At 40.7% G+C, this 13,221-nt stretch overlaps 1 protein-coding gene across 1 annotated transcript in view; it reads left to right on the top strand.

Annotated features, from left to right (window-relative positions):
- The window catches only part of ITPR2 (inositol 1,4,5-trisphosphate receptor type 2), a 534,949-nt gene that overhangs the window by 148,230 nt on the left and 373,498 nt on the right, over positions 1 to 13,221 (top strand). Inside the window, exons 11-13 of the mRNA XM_081250074.1 lie at positions 2,978 to 3,129; positions 8,373 to 8,472; positions 9,007 to 9,167. Coding sequence (XP_081106200.1) covers positions 2,978 to 3,129; positions 8,373 to 8,472; positions 9,007 to 9,167 — 413 coding nt within the window. The remainder of the gene's footprint in view (positions 1 to 2,977; positions 3,130 to 8,372; positions 8,473 to 9,006; positions 9,168 to 13,221) is intronic.

Here is a 13,221-nt window from a genome sequence, read left to right as displayed (position 1 = left end):
TCAATTATTTCTTTCATGGAAATTGCCTTTGGTGTCATATTTTTCTTGTACACTACTATTTTTCTTCTAGTGTCCACACTCATTTCCCTTTCTTTCTCCCTCCCTCATTCCTTCTTTCTCATTCCAGCTATTTCTCTTTCTTTAGACTCTTTCTCCCAACCCACTGTGAGAGTTGAAATATAGGAAATAAACAAAAATGTACAAAGGCTGTCTAAATTTCAGTAGGGAATAATTAAAGACTAATGTTTTCAAGACCCACAGGAGTAAATCCCAAGTTATAGTATTTCACTAAACTAGCTGCTGCCAGAGATTTATTTGGAAGAAGTCTTTTTAGCTCACAGATGATCTATAAAGATCCTTCCTGTGCTTGATATTCCATGAGCCTAAGTGGTTACGTTACCCAGGCAGCCTTCTTTCCCGACATATTTGTCTGGCCAGACTAGTCCTGTTGGGTTATTTAAAGACATTTAGGTTTTCCTCTCTCAGGATGTGATGGTGTTTTTGCCCTTCAAAGACTGTTGTCTTTAGTTCACAGACTTCCATGCCCTCAACGCAGATCACTGTGAAATGGGTCTCCTGACCCATGAGAATTTTTTTAGAAGACCTAAAGAAGGTTCTTTTTTTAAAAAATAAAATTTATTTATTTAATTTATTTATTTTTGGCTGCATTGGGTCTTCGTTGCTGCGCACGGGCTTTCTCCAGTTGTGGCGAGTGGGGGCTACTCTTCATTGGGGTGGGCGGGCTTCTTATTGTGGTGGCTTCTCATGTTGTGGAGCACGGGCTCTAGGCGTGCGGGCTTTGGTAGTTGTGGCTCGCAGGCTCTAGAGTGCAGGCTCAGTAGTTGTGGCACATGGGCTTAGTTGCTCCGCGACATGTGGGATCTTCCCGGACCAGGGCTCGAACCCATGTACCCGGCATTGGCAGGCAGATTCTTAACCACTGCGCCACCAGGGAAGGAGGTTCTTAACCGTGAGTTCATGCCTGCCCTTTGAGGAGTGACTAATTCAGTGCTTAAGGGCTGCAGACCAGGCCGCTGGCTTTGGTTAATTTGGACTGAGGCGTGGCTAGTTGAATATGGGGTTGAGCATTCACTATAGCACCCTCTGCTCCCCTTGCCTTCCTCTTCCCCCCTCCTTTTTCCCTTTTTATTCCCTCCTCTCCACCTCCTCTCCCTCCTTCCTCTCTCCCTCTTCTTCCCTCCCCCTTTTTCTACTCTGGTCCTCCCCATTCTCCATCCTCTTTCCTTCGCTCCTTCCCTCATCCTTCATCTCCTGTAGGTAACTGCACTCATGCCTTTATTTAAAGGAAATAATGCTCATCTTCCTCTCTCTTAAATTTTTTTTTTTTTTTTTTTTTGCGGTACCGGGCCTCTCACTGTTGTGGCCTCTCCCGTTGCGGAGCACAGGCTCCGGACGCGCAGGCTCAGTGGCCATGGCTCACGGGCCCAGCCGCTCCGCAGCATGTGGGATCTTCCCAGACCGGGGCACGAACCCATGTCCCCTGCAAGGGAATGGTTTTGGTATTGTGAGAACTTTTGTATAAATTCAGAAGTGGGGTTTGCTTACTGCTTTTGCATTTCCTTCTTTCCTATTTCCCTATACTCACTTCTAGTGTATGGTAAGTTAAGTATACCTTTTTCTGATGAATGAACATAGTTCACATTTGCTGGTAAGAGACAACTGTTATGAGGGTTAAACCACCTGGGGAGAGTTTTCCAGAGCCCTGTCTTCATATAAGTCTGAACTTAGATCTCTGCAGAAAACATATAAATCAAAGGTGACAAGACACCAGATACTGCTAGCCTATGTGAGATTTAGCAGATAGCAGTCCTGTTCCTTCTGAAGAACACTGGCAGTTCCTCTGCCCAGTCACAGTTAACTGGTGCTACCAATTTGTGCACCATTTACAGAAGACACCAGCATGAAACTGCAAGGGTTTACTGATCCAAGGAAAACGATTTTCACAGTCTTGGGATGGAGCTTCAAGTGAATGTTTTGGAATGATCAGGTGTAGTATTTCATTGTCATGGCAGCCTTTAAAGAAGTGCTTGTCTTTCGATATGGATGGCTTTCATTTGCCTTTGAGCATCCCTTCCCACCTATTTTCTTTCAACTTCCTGTGATGGTACAATGACAATTTTTCTCTCTCATTTTCAAATTTAATTTGATTTAATAATTATATAAATATATATAATTTATATATATATAATTATATAAATATTAAGTAATTATATTTATGTACTTTATTACCAAGCTTATATTACATTTGCTGTACCATGTTTTGGTTTTCTTATACATCAGATTCTTCCATGGGACGCTGGAACTTGAGGAAGTTCGAGTGAAAATACATAATCATCAGTCTTGTGTTGTTTTCTGCTTAAAATGGTAGGAGTGTACTAGAAATATTGACTGAGTTTCACATCATCCTCAAGGCTTCTATTCCATTTGATTTCACTTTATATTCCATTATAGTATGTTCTGGGATCTAATGGAATGAGCCGATGAACTGAATGGGGATGTTGCTGTTGATTCCTCTTCCCTCTAAGTTAATATCCCAATGATTTTTGGGAGTTAGGCAGGAACTCTGAAACACTTCCATGCTTACTCTTTAATTTATGAACTCTAGATGATTCAACACACTACTTCTTCTCTGTGTTTGTTTTAAATGTGGAATGGTCAAAATTACTACTGTGATAATAGGTTTAATACCAGGGAAGGGATCAAAACTATTGGGACTGTTAGTGCCTTGATAATTTGCCCAGGTCAAATCACCCCTCTGGAGTGTGTGACTTATCACTGTTAATAATAATTACCTGAAAGGCTCTCAGGCCCGACCTGTTCTTTCTGGATGATGTGAACTGGACATCACTATAATCCAATGAAGAAATAAATGCAAATTTAAAACTTATCTTCCAATTAATTGGAGAGTTTAGTAAGAAACATATAAAAGTAAAAAAACCTTGTACTTCCTCAACAGAGAGATGGAGATCTTCCAACTTCAAAGAAGAAACGCCAGGCAGGGGAGAAGATCATGTACACTTTGGTCTCAGTCCCACATGGAAATGACATTGCATCCCTTTTTGAACTGGATGCCACAACTCTTCAGAGAGCGGACTGCCTGGTCCCAAGGTAAAAAAAAAAAAATGGTTAAACAGTAGTGTTTCTCTGAATAATTTTACTGGCAGGTAAGGAATAAAAATCATAATCAGTATAATTTTTGTGATATAAAGAGAGCAAGCATAAGTGAAGAACAAGAGTTAAAAAATCATTCCTCTTTTGTGAGTAGATTAACATAGTTTGTTTTATTCTTAAAAATAATTCAAATGTGCAGGACAAAAGAAATTCTGAAAAATTAATAAGAATCATTTATTCTTATTACTTATATGGCCTGTGGTTACTAAAATAAAAAATGATCTTTTCCATTAATAGTCATGGCATTTATTTTTATTATGTCAAATTTCAAATTTCATTCACTCATCATCCACTTGTTCATTTATTTAGTCATTCAGTCAACAAATCTTTTAAAAAAATTTATTTATTTGGCTGCGTTGGTTCTTAGTTGAGCACTCCGGATCTTTGTTGTGGCATGTGGGATCTTTTTTTGTGGTGCACGGGCTCCTTGTTGTGGCCCACGGGCTTCTCTCTAGTTGTGGCAGGGGCTGTAGAGCGTGGGCTCAGTAGTTGCGGCACGTGGGCTTAGTTGCCTCACCGCATGTGGGATCTTCGTTCCCCGACCAGGGATCAAACCCGCGTCCCCTGCATTGGAAGCCAGATTCTTAAGCACTGGACCACCAGGGAAGTCCTTCTGTCAACAAACCTTTACTGAACATCAGTTCCATTCCAGGCATTGCCCTTGGCATTGGGAAGAAAACCATGAGCAAACTGGTTATGAACTTAAATTCAAATGGGAGTGGGAGGCAATAAACACATAAACATAAAATATAAGGTCAGGTAATAAGAACGCTTTGAAGAAAAATTAAAGAGTATGGGGAGTTCTATTATGAGACCTCTGATTTAGGACATTTGAGAAAAGATCTAAATGATTTGAAGGGTCAAATCCTCTCCATATGGGAGAAGTGTTTCAAGCAGCAGGAACACAGAGTGGAAGAATCTTGAGATTTACTAGGTGTGCTGAAGGACCAGCTAAGAGACCAGTCGGCCGTCTCAGCGAGGGAGGGGAAAGGAGATTGTTAATGAGGGAGTCAGAACTTAATGTAAGAGAGTATTTTACATTTTTCACTTGGATTTGATTATTTTAATTAAGATTTTTTTGTTTTGCCTAGAGCTGTCTATTTTCCAGCAATAGCACTCTGATGCAATCTCTAGATGCATAGAGGAGTTTTGCCCATATATTCAGGTCTAGTGGAATGGTTCTAAATTGTCCTTGGTAGAGCATGATTGTCTCGGCCTTGGGCAGATGGCAGTGGTTAGGCTGAAGGTACCTGCTGAAAGTGCAGACATTATTGTGTAGGTTACTTTCAGGGGAGGTAAAAAGTTGCTGTACTAACACTGCCAAGAAACACTGCTCCTCGGACTTCCTCGGCTGTTTCATGGCTGTTCTCATTCATGAGAAATGTAGCTGAGTCCACGGCCATACCACCCTGTATGTGCCCAATCTTGTCTGATCTTGGAAGCTAAGCAGAGTCAGACCTGGTTTATACTTGGATGGGAGAAATGTAGCTGAATCTTGGCCTTATATGAGCCATCTCTCACTCTGTTGTACCAATAGAAGCCTGTAAAGAAGTCCCCTCAGGTTTGGCCTGATGCAGGTCTTTGACCTTCTCTTCTGAGTATTGCATCTTAATAAATCCTTACTCTGACTATGCATTTTAGATTTTAACTCAGCAAGAATAGAGTCCTTCTTGAACTCTAACCAAGAAAGTTTGCTTAGAGAAATGATAGAAAGATCTTACTCTAATGTGACTAGACCCAAGACAAGCCCCTGAGCCTCACTTTATATGGAAGGGTTCATCTATTACTGTTTCAGAACTGTTGAAGCCCTTCTTAGTATAGAACAGAATTTTGTATTAACATAGATTCATTTGTCATTAATTGTTTTAAAGCTAATGCTAATTAACACTTAATAATGACTACTATTATAACTCTGGAGCGCTGGCTGTGTGCTAAGCACTATGTCAGCTTCTTTATAAATGTCTTATTTAATGCTGGCAGCAACTCTTACAGATCAGGAACTAAGGACTTAGAACAGTGCTTTTCAAGTTGCCTCTAAACTGGAATCACTTGGGCATCATTGTGCCCTCTCCACGCTCTGGCCACACCAAGACCAGTGAAATCAGAGTCTTGGGGGCAGGATGCAGGCTTTACTTTTAAAAATCAGTACCCAGGTGATTCCAATGCGGGGTCAAATACTTCTCAAACTTTACACTCTGTAATCAATGCTTCTCACACTTTAATGTGTACGGAACCACCTGGGGGTCTGATGGCAGCTCAGATTCTGATCTGCTTGGTCTAGGGTGGGGTCTGAGGTCTGCATTGCTAACAGACCCTCACATAATGCTGATGCTCCTGGCTTGTGGACTAGACTTTTAAGTATCAAGGGCTTGGAGCAGTGGTTCCCAGTCTTCGGTGTGCGTTGGAATATCTGGGGATCTTTTAAAAAGTACTGATGCCTCCTCTTACTCCCAGACATTCTGATTTAAATGGTGTGCTGTGCAGCTTGGGCAATAGGGTTGTAAAAGTTTTCCAGGTGATTCTAACGTATAGCCAAGTTGGGGAACCACTGGCTCAGTGTGATTAGGTTGATTGATCCTTGTCAAGCTCATGAAGTGGAATTTGATCCTGGATTGTGTGAACTCAAAATCTGTACTCTTAACCACTATGCTACTGTGCCTTCATATTTTAGACATTCAGATTATATCAAGATTTTAACAGTGGATTTATGTGGTGTGGGTCCTTGCAAAATTATGCTCAAGTGTAGTCTCTTTAGCTTGGAACCCAGCCATCTAGGTTGACTCCATAAGCAGTTGTAGAAGGTCCAGGAGTAAAAATAGGGGGAACGGGGGGCTTCCCTGGTGGCGCAGTGGTTGAGAATCTGCCTGCTAATGCAGGGGACATGGGTTCGAGCCCTGGTCTGGGAGGATCCCACATGCCGCAGAGCAACTGGGCCCATGAGGCCATGGCCGCTGAGCCTGCGCATCTGGAGCCTGTGCTCCGCAACAGGAGAGGCCGCGATAGTGAGAGGCCCGCGCACCGCGATGAAGAGTGGCCCCCGCTTGCCACAACTAGAGAAAGCCCTCGCACAGAAACGAAGACCCAACACAGCAAAAATAAATAAATTAATTAATAAACTCCTACCCCCAACATCTTCTTTAAAAAAAAAAAAAAAGAATAGGGGGAATGACACAGAGCTGAATAATCTATGGCCCCACTTTCCAGATGCTTAAAATATCAATACAATGAGGAAGATAACTGAGTCCAAGTGACATCTCCTGTATAATTCCATGCAGAAGATAAGTGGTAATACAGAGGTATTTCAGGATTGGACCTTTGCTGATTATTTGGACAAGGATTGGACCTTTGCTGTTTTAGATTTTTGAAACAATCTCTATTTCTTTTTTTGCACTTAATTTATTTGAAACTTTGTTCACGTCTTGATAAAGCATTCTAATATTTCGTTCCAAGTGTGATAGGTGGTATAGCAGGCACCTCTGTGCAGGGCAACAGAACATATATTACAAACATACCGTGTTTCACAGTGCTTTCCCCTGGAAGAGCAGACTCTATACTTTCTGGCAGCATTTTTTTTTAGTCCTGTGGGTATTATTTCCTCTAGAATATGTTCTTTTATTTTACCTGATAGTCGACAAGGTGGATCTTTGCAGGGGTCTCTTTTAGAAACACCACGAGAGGGACCAGGTGTGGGACTACCACTGCATTCACCAGAATGGTCAGTTACCCATTCTCTAGCTACTGCTAACAAAAATTGCTTGTAAGACATTTTATTCAGTACATTAACTCAATCTCTATTTTATCTCCTTTTATGAATGAGAAGAATCATGGTGTTTGAGAATGAATCTCTTTCCCTGAAGTCCTTGGCGTTTTATTTGATTTTCTCTTATTGGCCTTAATGCTTTCTGCCTCATGTTATATGATTTATTTATCTTATCTTTCCTACTGAACTTTCAGCAACTTGAAGGCAGAGAACTTACCTCAGTGGTTTTCTTTTAATAGATACTTTATCTATTTTGTTAAAGAAATAATGATAATAGATTCACTAAAAATGATAATATTTGAGCTGGATGAAGCTCTAGCTGTCCTTTCTTATGCACTCTCTCTCAGTTCACATATACTTGATTCTTATTATTTCTGGAACATGAATTAGCAAATACTGACCCATTGCTTCTAAGGGAAATGCAGAGTTAGGTTCCTGCAAGCCTCTGGGCACAATATTTTTGTCAATCAATCAATACTCAACCTTATTTTATATGTGTTTTTGTTTAAAGACACCTTATTTAATATATATTGTTTCATTAGCGTTGAATTCACGGCCGTCATCACTATAACTCATGCCTGAATGAAGCATCTCTTATATGAGTTATTTTCTCCATAATGCACATCACAGCCTTGCTCTATAGGAACCCAAGACAATACTTCAGCACTATGCTTAGGACTGTTTTAAACAATGAATTCACTAACAATAGACGGTGAAAAACATGGCACCAAACAGACCACAGAAAGACACTTGTTGACAGTATGAGTGAGAGCAGAAACCAGAAGGAAGAGCATCATGTTGTTCAGCCTCACAGGGAATCAAATTTTTTGCCACTCCGTGTATGTCTGAGAATGACTTCCAAAGTGGCCCAAGTATTGATTTGGGGGTTACAGATACATTTTTGTGAGTAGGCAAATTCACAGGTATGGAATCTGCGATTAATGAGGATCGACTGCACTATGTGCTTTTACGTGCAGATGATTAAACCACAAAAGGGACTACAATCAGACAACAGTTTTAACTCAGATGGTTACACAGTCAGTGCTTCTTACTTTAGTATGCATCAGAATCACCTGGAAAGGCTGGTAAAATCCTGTTGGATCTCACCCTCAGAGTTTCTGATTCAGTGGACTTGGATGAAGCCTCAGAATTTGCTTTTCTAACTAGTTCTCAGGTGATGCTGATGTTGCTGGTCCAGGGACCAGATTTTGAGAACCACTGGTTTATGTAATAATATTGCATACTTTGAAATCGCCTATAGTTCAGATATTCCCCTTAAACCAGACTGATCTACACTTGAGTCAGTTACTAGTCTAAAAATATATTTATATTCATATCATGTATGAAACTGGTAAATATGTTGATATGTAAGTGTGCTAACTTTTTATAATCTGTGTTTTTAATGCTATTTTGCTTTTAGGAATTCATACGTTCGATTAAGACATTTATGTACAAACACGTGGGTAACCAGTACTAGCATCCCCATAGACACAGATGAAGAGAGGCCTGTTATGTTGAAGGTAAATGTTGCTGAGAATGGTTTACTTTTCAGCCAGATGTTGTGTGAATAGGATTAGGGGGTGACTGACATGTTCTTACAATTGAGCTTCACCAGTATTAGAGATTATTGCAACTAATTTCGTCAAGCACTCATGCCTACCAGTTGCTTTAGGTAGCTGAACTTAGAGGCTTGACTGCAGCCAGGCTGTGATTCAGGAAGATGCAGCAGAGATACCAAAAGAGTGGGAGCAGCATATAGAAAGGGAAGAAGATTCTAGGAGGGCATTTCCTCTCCTCTGTTGAAACTGAAGCAAAGAACATGTGTGAAAGGGATACATTTCTAGTCGGGCTTTGAAAACAAGGCAGGAAATGGGCACAGGACATCTGTGTCCCTACAGCCTTTCATAGTGGACGATGCATGTAGGAATTACTGTGTTTGGATTCTCTACTCCTGTTTTGTATCTCTTAAACAGTACTAAGGTGTGTTAGTAGTTGAAGAATATTGCATAGTTATTTAGTAAAACAACTAATCTTAGTGGAAAAACACATTGCAGATCGGAACTTGCCAAACAAAAGAAGATAAAGAAGCTTTTGCCATTGTGTCTGTCCCGCTGTCTGAGGTCCGAGACTTAGACTTCGCCAATGACGCAAATAAAGTGCTGGCGACCGCAGTTAAAAAGCTGGAAAATGGCACAATAACTCAGAATGAAAGGAGGTTAGTGACTTTTAAAATGACTTTTAAATCATACAGTCAGTTGTCAACTCTTGCAGTAGACCTCAGGTGAATGAATGACTCTAAGGGAATATGTAGAATGGTCTCCATAGCAGCACACCTGCTTCAGAATGAGCAGATCCTGGTGAGTGAATGAAAATGGTGACATTAAAATCTGGTGGAATATTTACTTTTTCCATTGTAGCTTGGCTTGAACACAGTTGTTTTTAGTTACTTTCTGGTCTTTCCTTTTAAATGTTTCATAAGAGATGCCTTTTGCTGCACTTGATTTGATACTTGAGTTGGGAGTTCTAAAGGTCCTAAAAGAGGTTTTGTGTTTTTCTGTTCTTATTTATTCGAGATACATTTCTCTGCTCAAGTACCACAAAGCAAGCATGTTATATAATACCAGCAAACAATCTGCAAAGTGTACCTCTCTACCTTGTAACTCCCTCAGAGAAACTGGATCTTTGATTCTTCAGCTCTGGTTTTGGAAATAAGTGAGACAGGGAATGAGATTGAGAGCCATCAATCATTTCCTCCCTAATTTATGTTGGTGCCATGTTAGGCACCGTAAATATATTTCTCTAGTCCTTCAAACAGCCCTGAGATGGACATCACTCCCATCTTACATAAAGGGAAATTGAAAGGTTAAGCAAATTAGGTAAGGTCACACAGTAAATGGGGGATTTAATCATGTGTGGTTTTAAAGTCCATAGGTTTCCAACACACCAGAGCACAAGCATTCTCTATATTTCTCCACTTCATGGTCTGCTATATACCTTTCAATGTGAACAAGAAAAATCTATTTACCAATTTCCCAGGCATTCATACGTTGGAACTCTCATACACAGCTGGTGAGATGATAATTGGTATAAGCACTTTGGGACATAGTTTGACAGTAATGAGCAAAGTTAAAGAAGCACTCTCTCCTCATGTAAGTGGAATCATGTAGTGTTTGCCCTTCTGTGACTGGCTCATTTCACTAAGCTTAATGTCCTCCAGTTTTATCCACATTGTCACATGTGACAGGATTTCCTTATTTTTTAAAGTTGAATAATATTCTTAGGACAGTTTTCTTGTGCAAACTGTCAAGATGATGAATGAAATAGGTGTGTACAGATGGAGAGGGAGGGTGCAGATTGCTGACATTAAAGTATTGACCTCCACATTTTGGTTCTCCTAATATCACAGCTGTGGGGAGTCAGAACCGAGAGAACAGCCGACTGTATGATTTGGTTCATTTTCTTAACTGCATATGTAATCTTTGGATGATAATAAAATAGATTATACAAAAACTGAAAAAAAAGTTGAATAATATTCTATCATAGGTGTATATTACACTTTCTTTATGCATTCATCCATTGATGGACATTTAGTTTCCATATTTGGCTGTTGTTAATAATGTTGCAAAATAGTCTAACTCATAGAAACAGAGACTAGACCGGTGGTTGCCAGGGGCTGGGGGGAGGGAGAAATGAGGAGTTCTTGTTTAACAGGTATGAAGTTTCATTTATATGAGTTGAAGATCAGCTGTACAACACTGTGCCTGTAGTTAACAATACTGTATTATGCACATAAAAATTTAAAACAGTAGATCTCATGTGTTCCTAACACACATGCACATGTGCGCATGCGCGCGCAGACACACACACACACACACACACACACACACACACAGAAGCAAATAGTCCATGACTTACCAATTCTGCTCCTAGGCTGAACATTCTTGAACATCTGTCCAAAAGAAGTTTCTATATGTGTGCACCAGGACACATTTAAGAATGTTCAGCCTTAGTCTAAATAACCCCAAACTGAAAACTGTTAAATGTCCATCACCAGTTGAATACAGTTTTGGTATCGTCATATGGTGGAATACATATATAACAATGAAAATACATGACCTACATCTACGTATAACTACATGGATAAATCTAATAAACTTTCGATTGAGTGAGAACAAGACACAAATGTATTCACCGTAAGATTATTTGTAAAGTTCAAAATCAAGCAAAATTGAACTCTTTGGGGTTTAAGAAATTGGCAGAACTATAAAGAAACGCAAGGAAAGAATTGTCACAGAAATCAGGATGGTGCTCTCGGGGGGAGGGATTTGAGGAGATTTTTTCAATGTCCCACTTCCTACTCTGTGTGGTGGCTTGATAAGGTTCACATGGTAAGCATTCCATAATGAAACACATATGTTTTATGCACTTTTAGATCTCTGTCTTACAATACAAAGGAACAGAAAAATCCAAGTTGCTTCCTTCCAGCCCTATCAATAGAAAAAGTCATAAATATGCAAACAAATGGAATAGTTATTTCTCAGCTTCCTCTGTTCTTACCTCTGTTTCCCTCGTAACAAACCTGCATTTGAAAACCACTCTTGTGTATGCAATCGACCTCCAACCCCGTCGGGTGAAATGAATAAAGGCCACAAGCTGAAGCAACTGCTCCCCTGTTCTGGACGACAGATAATTAAATATCAGAACTAAATTGTGACAGGCAATGGAATCCCATGTGTACATACCACTTTTTTAATGTCTGTTATTTAGCTATTAACTCTGCTTTTGATGAATCTGTTTCTTTGTCTCTGTCATTGTCACATATGTGCAGAAATTTCCTCAGCCTCGCTAAAAAGTCTCCGTTGCTAAGTATTAAGGTGTTCCTTGAAGAAAAGGACAAATAAAGATTGATTATGAGCACTCCGCCATTGCCGACTGTAACTCTTCTTCAGTTACTGCCGGAGAGAATCTTAACCTCTTGAGATGATTCTCAGGAAGGTGGTGGACCAGGACTGACCAGGGATCGTGCATTTTTATTCCCCCGCTATTTTAGAGTGAAAAACATTATAGCAAAAAGAAGATCTTGCCTGAGAAATAGGAAGTTGCAATGATTGATCTTCATTTAGTAATTTCAGAAAGCCACCTGCCATCAAAACTCATTCAAAGCTGCCTCTCAGTACGGGGGAGCTTATAGGCTTAGTTGAATGTGTTTATATTGTTTTCTCAGTTTTAGAATTTGCTATAAAATTATTTCTGAAAATTCCACACAACTCTGACTCCCCCCCCCTCCCCAGAGAATGAAGTTATTATTAGAGATTCTTTTACTCAAAACCACGAAGAATGTTACAAGGTCAAAGGGAACATGTTAGAATATAGGAGATCTGTCTGAAAATGCCTGTATTGTTCCAATCCTCCCTCCCCCACCTCTGCTCCCCTTTCATTCACCCCAGGAGTGGGCTCCAGAGGCACAGCTCTTGGGTTCCGCTCCAAGATCCTCAACCTCAGATATTTTTGTCGTGGAATTTTCTTCTTCATAGCTGCACCAACAAAATAGACAGCATTGGGAACACACTGGGGTGGGAGAGGAGAGAGGATGGAGGGGGGTAAGTCCGTTCAGAGCTGGAGGAGGTGAGTCATGCACCACGTTTTACCTCTGAGGGTACAGAAAAAGAGGTGGGGTTCCTCTGCTGCCTTTACAGTTCAGTGTCCATTTGTTTTTAGTGTTACAGAATTCCTGGTCCATGCCAGGCACTGGGCGCTGCAGCGTGTGTACACACACACAGTGCCAATGCAGTGGTGAACAGCCCAGACCCCAGCCAAGTGTTTCTGCAATTTGGGGGCTTGAGCACTGGTTCGAATTCCTTGTGATAGGATCTCAGGATCTTGAGCAGGGGTCATCAAACGTGATCACCAGATCAGATGTCCTTCTGATTCAAAGTTAATTTTTTCCTATAGCAGCATCATCTCCCCTTGAATTTTTATTTGCCTGATACTACTATCTTGACAACAGCTAACTTTTTTTTTTTTTTTTTTTTTTTGCTGTACACGGGCCTCTCACTGTTGTGGCCTCTCCCGTTGTGGAGCACAGGCTACGGACGCGCAGGCCCAGCGGCCATGGCCCAAGGGCCCAGCCGCTCCACGGCATATGGGATCTTCCCGGACCAGGGCACGAACCCATGTCCCCTGCATCGGCAGGCGGACTCCCAACCACTGCGCCACCAGGGAAGCCCAACAACTAACTTTTTTTTAGTGTTTGACTAGATGTCTTTTTT

The sequence above is a fragment of the Mesoplodon bidens genome (genome assembly GCF_964165515.1).
Source record: "Mesoplodon bidens genome assembly, chromosome: 11".
In the NCBI taxonomy this organism is placed as follows: domain Eukaryota; kingdom Metazoa; phylum Chordata; class Mammalia; order Artiodactyla; family Ziphiidae; genus Mesoplodon; species Mesoplodon bidens.
This window is presented reverse-complemented; position numbering and strand designations above follow the sequence as displayed.